The sequence below is a fragment of the Lactuca saligna genome, chromosome 1 (assembly GCF_052625555.1).
Source record: "Lactuca saligna cultivar CGN05327 chromosome 1, ASM5262555v1, whole genome shotgun sequence".
Taxonomy (NCBI): domain Eukaryota; kingdom Viridiplantae; phylum Streptophyta; class Magnoliopsida; order Asterales; family Asteraceae; genus Lactuca; species Lactuca saligna.
Genome location: NC_136417.1, coordinates 47,961,608 through 47,974,287, shown reverse-complemented (window position 1 = coordinate 47,974,287; position 12,680 = coordinate 47,961,608). Strand labels below are relative to the sequence as shown.

The window sequence follows — 12,680 nt, the reverse complement described above, 5'->3', positions numbered from 1 at the left end:
ATACCGAAACGTTTTGTATTAGAATTTAAGGGGGTGTTTGACTTATTTTATGAACTTATCTTTTATAAGCTCATTTTTTTCTGATTTATTTTTTATGAATTCTACTTATTTTCTTAATGTAAGTTATAATAAGCTCACAAGTTGAAAAATAAGTTAGAAAAAATGAGCTTATAAAGAATAAGCTCGAAAAATAAGCTTCACCAAACACCCTTAAATTGATAAGTCGATTTTAGTGTTTTTTTTTTTTTTGGGTTGGTGGGGGGTTTAAATACTTGATGGTATTTGAACGGTTGCGCCTAAAGGCCTAAGCCCATTTCAAATAAGGTAAAAACTAAAAAGCAATAAAATGGATCTAACACTATACTAAAATTGTTGATATTCTCAAAATTGTTTTACTCATGTGCTTCATTGCACCTAAGCCCATTTCAAATATGGACAACCAACAGAATGTTGATATTACCAACGCAAATGTCCAATCACAAATGCACCAAGTACACCTTCAAGGCTTCAACCCTCTACTCGCTTCACCTTATAAAGACAACGCATCTTTTAGCCTAAAACAATATCTCCATACTCCCAAACACTCGAAATTAGCATTTCTCAACCATCTTTTTAGCCTAAAAAATCATGGGTGTCTTAACATATACCGACGAACACACTTCCACAATCTCTCCATCAAGAATTTTTAAAGCCTCAATCATCAACTCCCACATTTTAATGCCAAAACTCTTGCCGGATGCTATTAAAAGTGTCGAGTTTATCAAGGGTGATGGTGGGGCTGGAAGCATTAAGCAAATTAACTTTGTTGGAGGTAAACTTATACTTCTTCCAATATGTATAAATATCGTCAAAGAAATTGTTTTCAATTTAATCCTTGTATGTAGGTTTTGTGAAACACGAAATAGATGAAGTGAATGAGAAGACATTCACGTACAAGTATAGTTTGATTGAAGGTATGGGCATATCAGACAAGATTGAAAAGGTGTCGTATGATATTAAGTTTGAGGGATCACCTGATAATGGCACCATTGCGAAAATGACCACAACTATTTACACTCATGGTGATTTTGAGCTCAAGGAAGAAGAACTAAAGGCAGGCAAAGAAAAGGTGTTAGGGCTTTACAAGGTTGTGGAAGCTTACCTCCTCAAAAATCCTGATGCATATGTTTAAAGATTCTCATTTTAATGTTGTGTTGTATCCATGTTTTACATTTTTAAGATTCCCAATGTTTTCTAAGAAAATAATATTACACCATCAATAAAATTTGACTCCTAAAAGTGTTTCTTAATGTAATGGAATAAAGTATACAAGAATCGGAAGGTTAACGAATTACTATGAGTTTCTTGTGAAGTCTGTAATAGATTTTGTGCTTAAATATAGCCTACATCTATTGGAAAGACATAAAATACATTGTATACTTGTATATTGTGTTTGGGACACTGTGTTCACATGTTTTTGGAAAGACATAAAAGTGATTGCGATTTTCAAAATATAATTTCAAATAGTACAAATTATATTAAAGCTTAATTAGAACCAACAAAATTTCAATTCGATTTCATAGTTCAGTTTTTAATAGTTTGAAAAGTTTTAAAATTTCTCTGACTTTAACAAATTTAGTATGGAGAATCGGTTCTTTACAAAATATTAAGGCTTTTTGGGTTTTGCATTTTGTCCGGTGGGCTTTTGTCCTTCTAGTATAAATTATAAAAAGAAACTCCGGAATATATTTTATTCGTACCAAATTAATTGTTTACTTTTGACTTTTGAATGTATCACTTATAAAATTAAATTTAAAATAAAATTCATTCTTATATTTTACATCAAGTATTATCTATCGAAAACAAAAATATTTAAGGTCAAAATTGAAGAATAAATACTTCAAAACTCAAACGTGGACAATTAATATGGGACGGATGTAGTATAATTTAAGATTTACACTAAAATAAAATCTATAAGTTAATAAATAAGGAAAAATTAAATAATAGTTTGTTTGTACTATTATAATTCTTATTTTAGTAACAAAATTAATTTGAAATGCAAATTATAATTTTGGTTTTTATCTAAATTAATCAAAATTGTAAAGCAATAAATTTTTAAATCCCATATGGTGATCCAAATTGTCCACTTAAATAATTTAATTTTACAGATAATAAACAACCCCATTTAAATTATTTAAATTATAAAGCAATTAAGTTTGAAAATCAAATATCAACAATATCATAGCAAACACAAGCGAATAATAAAATAAAAATAAATAAAATATGATTTTTCAGAACAACATAAATTTTTTGAAAAACTAGCTAGATGCAAGAAATGAAACATTATAATAAAAGCTACGAAGAAGGAGGATTATGTAACTACATGATCCATCCTAACTTAACATTGTTACACCTATTAGAAATCCAAAAATTAGACCTTTGAGCAATATCATAAAAAATTTAGGAATTTCTAGGAATAATCGTTCCAAAAACAGTGGAATTTTGAAAACACCACAAGCACCAAAAAGTAGTCATAATCACCGCATCAAAAACCTTCCTTTGACCACTCATTAAGTTAACTGAATCTGACCATTCTACAAGAGTGTGCACAGAAAACCGAGTCGGGTACTGAACATTCCACCAAGTAGTAATTCGCATCTAAACATCAATCAACTTGGTATAACTAGCAAAATATGATCAACAGATTCAACAGAAAGAGAACAAGTTGGACATAAATCGAGTATATGGTGATGTATCTATGAGAAAGTCTTTCTCTAGTAGGTATACTCAAAAGAATAATCCTCCATATTAAGATATTAAGCTTAATAGGGACACGATTCTTCCAACGAGTCTTCGTGCCTCCTGAAAAAAGCATACTACCATCGAGGAACCGACGAGCAGAAGAAACTATAAAGCTATCAGAAACATCTAGAATCCATCCTAGTCTGTCAGCGGCCTTAACTAACTGGAAATCCTACATCAGGAGATAAAATCCATCCTACCGACTCTACTCAATACCACCTCTAAGACTACGCCTAAAATCTTCCAAGTCCCAGCCATTATGAATCCTCTTCCTAGCTGTAACATGTCTAAAAATGTACAACACATAGATCCACTGAAACGTCACTGTAAAGGGTGAGTCTCACATCTACACATCATGCCAAAAAGATGTAATACTTCCATCACCCACCCTGATAGGGCACAAGGACTGAAGATCATACCCCTGGTTACGGAGTTGACCTAACATACGAATGATCCCATTCCAAGGACTCTTCTGCTTTAGAGAATTAAACCCTCTGTCTGTACCATCCAAAACCTTGATTAACCTGACCCAAAACATATTAGGAGAATGAAAAAATCTCTACCACCATCTGAAAAGCATAGCCCGATTAATTGAAACAAACTGCCAACACCCAGACCGTCCTCTTATGTGGAGACTAACACCCTATCCCACCGAATCCAATGCATTCTTCTAGCTTCTAAGTCCGAACCCCAAAAAATAAAGCTCGCACAAATTCCAACTTTGTCAAAACTGAGATCGAGGTAAGAAACAATGACATCAAATAACTTCTTAATGAGCTGAGAACCGACTTAATCAACTATAAGACGACCACCAAATGAAAGGCTTTTAACCTTCCAATTGGATAATCTGCTTTGAAGCCGATCCGTAAGGGAAGCCCAAGTTGAGACACGGTACATATTTTGTCCCACCGGAACTCCAAGATGTAAGAACGAAATAACACATGAAGCACAACCAATCGAATATGCCACACTTATGACATGGGTATAAGGAACCTCCCATTCCATTCAAATTGCTTTTAAGCAAGTTGATTATAAGATCCGAAGCCAAGAAGAAACATCTCAGAATACCAACAATACGTTGAGCAATTTCAGGATCCCAAGCAGACAATATCATAACATCATCAACATAAAAAATATGAGAATTCTTGATCCTAGAGATAGATATACTCTTAAAGGCATTGGCTTGTTGAGCCCTAACCATAGCAACATGAAGACTCTCCATAGCTATAATGAATAAGAAAGGCGATAGTGGATCACCATGTCTTAGACCTCTCTGAATCTGGAACTCATCAATAAGAGAGCCATTAATTAAAACAGAAGCTCTAGCCGATCGCAAAGGCTCAAGAATCCAACGACACCACCGATAACCAAAGCCCATGATTTGCATAATCTCTATCAAATAATCCCATGACAGAGAATCATGTTCCTTCTCAAAATCCACCTTAAAAAACATAAGAGGATTTCCATAAGCCTTAATACAATCCACAACTTCTTCAACAAGAAAGGACCATCCATAATTTGTCTACCTTTAATAAATGCAGACTGCTCCAAACTAACAGCACTATCAATCACATCCGCTAACCTATCAGCTAAAAGTTTACCAATGATTTTTTTGTTGGCATCCAATTAGACTAATACGTCTGAAATCCTTTGTATCCTTCAAATCTCTTACTTTAGGAATGACTATTAAAAAAACATTGCATCCTTTTAGGATGGAAGAGTGAGAGTAAAAATGCAAAACACACGCCACCATGTCATCCTCAACCATATCCCAGTATCTCTTCAAAAATACAAAAGAAAAATCATTTAGGCCTGGAGCCTTAGACGAACCACAATCCCAAACTGTCCTTTGGATTTCCTCGTGAGAGAAATTAGCCTCGAGGGAAGAAACCTGCACCATTGAAAGATTATTAAAGTAACGAGAATCCGTTTTGGGACGACAACCCCTTTGATACGAAAAAAAAGTGAAGCGTAGTACGAATGAAACTCCTGCTTAACCCGAATAGGATTATCCACCCACACCCCGAATAGCTAACTGTCTCCTTTTACTATTTAGAATTCCATGAAAATAACTAGAGTTCTCATCACCCACAATACTCCACCGAATCTTTGCCTTCTATGCAACCTCACTCTGAAAATAAATGATCTAAATAGTCTTTCTGAAGGGACACCCATTGCTATCTCAACACAGTCAAGTCCTCATCATCCATGAGACGAACATCAATGGCGTCAAGCGAATCTTGTAACTGTTTCCTCTTGCTGGTAAGTTTCACTCAACTTGTTCCATTCCAAACCCGAAGATTAGATTTAAGAAGTTGTAACTTCTTCTTAAAAATAACCCACGAGTTATCAATCTCCATCCATACCAACAAACTCGACCACGAATTCTGAACCACACCATCAAAGACATCTAACTCATACCAAGAGTGAAAAAGACGATAAGGTGTCGAACCATAATTTACACAGTGTTCCAACAAAAGAATAGGACGGTGATCAGGGATTTCTTTTCCAAGACTAACCCTGTGACATGAGGAAAAGAATGAAGAAATCCTTCACAAACCAAAAATCTATCCAGTTTACTAAACTTTGTTCCCCACTTATCACTCCACAAAAACCTCGGACCTCCTAAAGGAACATCAATTAACCCAGCTTTATCAATAAACTCGTTAGAAGTTCTAGCAGTAGTTAGATGGAAAGTTAATCCCAATCTCTCAGATTCGTCCCGAACTCCATTAAAATATCCTATAATAATGCATTCCCCATCAAATAAAGAAATCATCTCAGAAGTATCAGACCAAAGATGTTGCTTGCAGTTAGCTCCTTGAAGAGCATAAACCACAATAAATAAGACATCTAGACCTGAAGTCAGCCACACCGCCTCAACCGCAACAAACCAGTCAGAAATGACCACCCTTTTCTAAGAGATAAGGTTATGATCCCAAAAAAATGTTAACTATTCAACAAGTACAAATATTTATCAAGTGGATTCGTAGGCCTTATGGGTGATACGATTTACCATTTTTTCCATAATAACTTTGAAACATATTCGAATAGTAGATTGTTCTCTAATTTCTTTCCATCCTTAAATTCAAGGACTCAGATTCCTCCTCACATCAATCTAAAAACTAAAAACTCTTTGAGGTCTTAGAAATCCATAAAATCCTACATACTCACTAATAGCAAAAACTCTTCGAGGTCTTAGAGATCAAGCACCTAAAGACAACCTAGTAAGTTGTATAGATTGATTTTTACATCACCGGTATCACTTGTGGCCATTTGGGTTAAACTGAAAAGCTTGAGTATGAGATAATAGAAAAAGCAATAGCATAAGGTTTTTCAATATACCCTACTAATTTAGAGGAAGACGAAAACAGAGATGTTGATAATATCCTACAATTTCGCAGAACAATGACAATAACAATGACAAAAATCGAAAATATATCCACGAAACGAAGAGAGTTCTTAGTGATTTTTTCTTTTGAATATTATAATAAATAAAATAATATTTGTTTGATTAGAGTAAAAAGATTGTTAAAAAATCTTCCTAATAATTTTTTAAAGAAAAAAGGAAATATTAACTTGGTCCAGCACAAGACCCATTATATAATTCATGTTTTCAAGACGCCTATCAATCTACCATTAATGATCGGTTATTATTTCTTGGAACATATCTATTTTAGTATAGATTTTTCAAATTCTCATAAAATTTATACTTGAAATGACATATAATTACTAATAATTAAATTTCTAATATAAAAAAAAATCAATAAAGTTATAAACCATAATTAATCTTACAAAATATTTGAAAATAAATTTACTTTAAAGACTAAAATCTTCTAAAATAGACATTTTAAGGGACACTTAATGTTCGAATATCAACTTTTTCTAACATTAAAATGTTTTGTAATAGAATTTAATTTATTATGTTGAATTTATTTTATAGTTTATTTATATCTACTCTAATAAATGAATGTTTTTTTTTTGCCACATGTCATATTTTCATTCAATTTGTCAAATGTTATTTTGTGGTTATTTTGAATTAATTTTTTTTTCACATGTTATTTTATGGGTTTTTTTATTTTAATAAATTTCACATAATACTTTAATCTAATAATTACAGTAAATGTAGTAATAAATGAATATCAAGTTCATTAATAGACTTAACTTCTTAGTTCAAAATTTTCAAATTAAAGTTCATTGGTTTATTTTGTTTATTTATTTAAATTTAAAATATTAAAAAATCATTTTTAAATTTTTAATAATTCATTATTTTTCTTATTTTCATATAAATCTAAAATTCTTAAATATTAGACCTTTATATTTAATTTTTTTTAAGTAGGTTATGTAATACATAGGTTTTCCACCTAGTCATCTCTAATAAATGAATGTTTTTTTTTTGCCACTTGTCACTCTTACATTAACTTGGACACATGTCTTTTTTTAGTATTTTTGAATAAATATTCTTTCCATTTGTCAATTTTTTTTAAAAACTTTTCTTAATTAACAAATCAAATTTACACATCAATTAATAATTACCTTAATTAAAAATAGTCAATATATTACAATATTAGTACTTACCTATTGTATTTAATATGTTTCTTTTTAAATTTTAAATTTCAAATCTAAAATTTCAAATTTAAACAAATTTTTGATGAACCATCGTATATATTTTTTTTGTTTTATTCAACTCGTATAACATACGAGTCTTACAACTAGTATTCTAATAAATGAAGATTTTTTTGTCACATGTCACATTCTCATTCAATTTGTTAAATGTTATTTTGTGGTTATTTTGAATTAATTTCTATTCTACATGTCATTTTATGAGTTTTTTTATTTTAGTAAATTCTACATAATACTTTATTAATGCAATAATTACAATAAATATAATAATAAATGAATATCAATTTCATTAATGAACTTACATTTTTATTTCAAAATAATTAAATTAAAAATTATTAGTTTATTTTGTTTATTCATTTAAATTTAAAAAATAAAAAATTAATTTTAATAATTCATTATTTTTTATTTATTTTCTATCTAAAGTTATTAAATATTTAAACATTTATATTTAATTCTTTTAATTAGCTCCTGTAATTTACACCTAGTTAAATATCTCCCTATCTAATAAACAAAACCAACTGGACACGTGTCATTACAATCATCCATTTTTCGCCCTATGTTAAATTACTCTATTACCCCTTCAGCATCCTTTCACGTATCATTAGGTAATAGATAAAATAGGTAATTAGGTATGGAATTGAATTAGATTAGATTATATATGGAATATATGGAATATGGAATTTCACGTAGCATTACAAATTAAATATGGATGGAAATAATGATATTGTATCGAAATCTTTGGAATATTGAATCTGGAAATATTGATATTTTCTAATTTGAAATTTAAATATGGAATATCTGCTGTATACATTAAATCAATTCTGTTACATGCCCGATTAAGAGCATCTAAAAATGGTATGCATATCAATCAATTATTATGCGCATAACATACTATATCAATCATATTCCGCTTCAATTACATAATTCAATCTTTACGACAGTCTATGCATCTCGATTCTGCTTCTTAATTTCGAATATTCAATCAGCAACTTCAATCTTTTGGTGAGTTTCTCATGATTATATATGATTGCTTCTCAATGTTTGTGTTAATCGTATAATTGAAAATTTTTTTCTTCTTCTGCGACTTCAATTTTGCTTCTCATTGAATTTGTTAATCAAGGTTTCTATTTATCTTTGATTCAGAAGTTGTTTATTAATTATTTTCTATCTTAAATTCTTTATTCGATCCACTCAATTGATCATCAATGTGTATGTGTATGTGTAAAAATAAGCTTCTCTTACGTATGTCTGTGTTAATTCCGTATTTACCCTTGGTATCAACATCAAGATCAATTTTCGTTATTTTAGTTTTCACTTATTTACCTGTTATAACATGCTTCTTTCAAACAAGTAATTATAACAAAACAGTTAGCATTTCTTTTTCTGTCAAATTTCTATAAAATACCTATATAAATTTTGAATCACACTTTGCACTTTCTGTTTTATGGCTGTTTATAGCATTTAACGTTTGTTTTCTGTCAAATTTAGCATCTTATTTGTGTAAAAATAAGCTTCTGTTACGTATGTCTGTGTTAATACTATATTTTGGAATTGATCATCTTTTAGTTTATTTTTCTAAATATATGTTTTATTGTCTATATGTACGTATATGTTTATATCTGTTTTTGAAAAGTATGTTTGCAAGTGATACAATTAAATATATAAATCAATCAGTGCTTTACGATTTTCCTGTTTATATCCTAATTTTTTTGTTAAATATACAGGTTTTTTCTGTTTAGTTTTCGATTTTTAGTTTTTTTCTCATTATATACCCTTAAGGGTATATCAGTAAATATGTAATTTTCTCATTGTTTTCTTGGTAACATCTACACTTAAATGATAAACAAAAGAATTGATTATTTCGTCTGATTTATCAAACCGTTTATATAATAAACAAAAAAGTATCAATTTCTTTTTGAAGTTCCTGTTACACTATATCCCATTTTTAGTAATTTATTCTCAAAGAACAATGCTATAATCTGTAATTTATCATCTTTTAGTTTAATTTTCTAAATATATGTGTGGTTGTCTATGTGTGTGTATCTCTTTAAAAATTCTGCTATTTCATCATTTTATGACCCCCATTTGCGAAGTTGAGTATTTATTTCCAAAAATGCGAAACTCCAGGGACAATATTTGAAAATTTCTGTTTTCTTCCCCAATTCGCATTCTACTGTGAAATACTTCGCATCTTCATTCTTACACCCTTCGCATCCCTTCGCATTAATCACCTTCGCATTTTAACCTAATTAATCAAATGCGAACCACAAAATTTTCATTCCAGATGCGAACACAGTTTAGTTCTTGAACTCTAAACTTGCGAAATCAAAAATTCATATATTGAACCCATATGCGAATATTAACCCAATTGACTTCAAATTGATTCACAGATGCAAACACTCGATTGTTTTACTTTCGCAAAATGAGCATCAACAACTCCACAATCGAGTTTTTAAATTCTTGCAAACAACAATTTCACAGTCCTTGACTTCGCGTTTTTCTTCACGAATCATCCCTCAATCATCAATCCAATTGCGAATCAAAACTCATATGTTCTTGCTTTATCGATTCATCGACTACACTCATACAAATGCGAACAATACTCAATTTCAAAATCGATTGAAACTTATAGCAAAGCTAAATCCAACTTCGCATTCAAAGCAGTGTTATTGATTGCATTCATGAAATACTAACAAGATAATATATTATAATACAAATATACATATTTTAGGTGGTGAAATCGTAACAGCCTAACAATTTGGTATGCAACTTTATTAAATCAATAAAAAAAGTTATGCAAATTGGAAAAATAAATAAAAATATATCTTTTGTTGTTTTAATTAAGGAAATAAATATTTTATATGAATACTCACCTGGAAAAACGCATATTATAATTGTCTAATTTAATCGTAACAGCCTACCAATGTACTTTCTTCTTGACTGTTTGATTGTTTTTTTCTGTGTGCTGATTATAATTGTCTAATTTAATGTAAATTTTTTTTTTAACTTGCAAGGTACAATGGAACATATTACTCCTATAAAGGAAATTGACTCAATCAAGGACGATTTCACAATTAAAGTTCGGATCATACGTCTTTGGACTCAAAAGTCAAGAACAATGTCTTATAATTGTCTATATCCCATTTTTAGTAATTTATTCTCAAAGAACAATGCTATAATCTGTAATTTATCATCTTTTAGTTTAATTTTCTAAATATATGTGTGGTTGTCTATGTGTGTGTATCTCTTTAAAAATTCTGCAATTTCATCATTTTATGACCCCCATTTGCGAAGTTGAGTATTTATTTCCAAAAATGCGAAACTCCAGGGACAATATTTGAAAATTTCTGTTTTCTTCCCCAATTCGCATTCTACTGTGAAATACTTCGCATCTTCATTCTTACACCCTTCGCATCCCTTCGCATTAATCACCTTCGCATTTTAACCTAATTAATCAAATGCGAACCACAAAATTTTCATTCCAGATGCGAACACAGTTTAGTTCTTGAACTCTAAACTTGCGAAATCAAAAATTCATATATTGAACCCATATGCGAATATTAACCCAATTGACTTCAAATTGATTCACAGATGCAAACACTCGATTGTTTTACTTTCGCAAAATGAGCATCAACAACTCCACAATCGAGTTTTTAAATTCTTGCAAACAACAATTTCACAGTCCTTGACTTCGCGTTTTTCTTCACGAATCATCCCTCAATCATCAATCCAATTGCGAATCAAAACTCATATGTTCTTGCTTTATCGATTCATCGACTACACTCATACAAATGCGAACAATACTCAATTTCAAAATCGATTGAAACTTATAGCAAAGCTAAATCCAACTTCGCATTCAAAGCAGTGTTATTGATTGCATTCATGAAATACTAACAAGATAATATATTATAATACAAATATACATATTTTAGGTGGTGAAATCGTAACAGCCTAACAATTTGGTATGCAACTTTATTAAATCAATAAAAAAAGTTATGCAAATTGGAAAAATAAATAAAAATATATCTTTTGTTGTTTTAATTAAGGAAATAAATATTTTATATGAATACTCACCTGGAAAAACGCATATTATAATTGTCTAATTTAATCGTAACAGCCTACCAATGTACTTTCTTCTTGACTGTTTGATTGTTTTTTTCTGTGTGCTGATTATAATTGTCTAATTTAATGTAAATTTTTTTTTTTAACTTGCAAGGTACAATGGAACATATTACTCCTATAAAGGAAATTGACTCAATCAAGGACGATTTCACAATTAAAGTTCGGATCATACGTCTTTGGACTCAAAAGTCAAGAACAATGTCTTATAATTGTCTATATCCCATTTTTAGTAATTTATTCTCAAAGAACAATGCTATAATCTGTAATTTATCATCTTTTAGTTTAATTTTCTAAATATATGTGTGGTTGTCTATGTGTGTGTATCTCTTTAAAAATTCTGCAATTTCATCATTTTATGACCCCCATTTGCGAAGTTGAGTATTTATTTCCAAAAATGCGAAACTCCAGGGACAATATTTGAAAATTTCTGTTTTCTTCCCCAATTCGCATTCTACTGTGAAATACTTCGCATCTTCATTCTTACACCCTTCGCATCCCTTCGCATTAATCACCTTCGCATTTTAACCTAATTAATCAAATGCGAACCACAAAATTTTCATTCCAGATGCGAACACAGTTTAGTTCTTGAACTCTAAACTTGCGAAATCAAAAATTCATATATTGAACCCATATGCGAATATTAACCCAATTGACTTCAAATTGATTCACAGATGCAAACACTCGATTGTTTTACTTTCGCAAAATGAGCATCAACAACTCCACAATCGAGTTTTTAAATTCTTGCAAACAACAATTTCACAGTCCTTGACTTCGCGTTTTTCTTCACGAATCATCCCTCAATCATCAATCCAATTGCGAATCAAAACTCATATGTTCTTGCTTTATCGATTCATCGACTACACTCATACAAATGCGAACAATACTCAATTTCAAAATCGATTGAAACTTATAGCAAAGCTAAATCCAACTTCGCATTCAAAGCAGTGTTATTGATTGCATTCATGAAATACTAACAAGATAATATATTATAATACAAATATACATATTTTAGGTGGTGAAATCGTAACAGCCTAACAATTTGGTATGCAACTTTATCAAATCAATAAAAAAAGTTATGCAAATTGGAAAAATAAATAAAAATATATCTTTTGTTGTTTTAATTAAGGAAATAAATATTTTATATGAATACTCAC

At 30.3% G+C, this 12,680-nt stretch overlaps 1 protein-coding gene across 1 annotated transcript; it reads left to right on the top strand.

The window, feature by feature from the left end:
- The first annotated feature begins 581 nt into the window (after window positions 1-581).
- LOC144997969 (major allergen Pru ar 1-like) lies at window positions 582-1,219 on the top strand. Its single transcript, XM_078957824.1, has 2 exons — window positions 582-811; window positions 885-1,219. The coding sequence occupies exons 1-2, from the start codon at window positions 628-630 to the stop codon at window positions 1,169-1,171; spliced, it is 471 nt and encodes a 156-aa protein (XP_078813950.1). The 5' UTR covers window positions 582-627; the 3' UTR covers window positions 1,172-1,219.
- Window positions 1,220-12,680: the final 11,461 nt, after the last annotated feature.

Excerpts from the sequence above, each read along its gene's own strand:
- LOC144997969 (XM_078957824.1), top strand. The coding sequence starts at position 628 with ATGGGTGTCTTAACATATACCGACGAACACACTTCCACAATCTCTCCA. Across the intron at positions 812-884 it reads GCAAATTAACTTTGTTGGAG|GTTTTGTGAAACACGAAATA; the intron begins GTAAACTTATAC and ends CCTTGTATGTAG.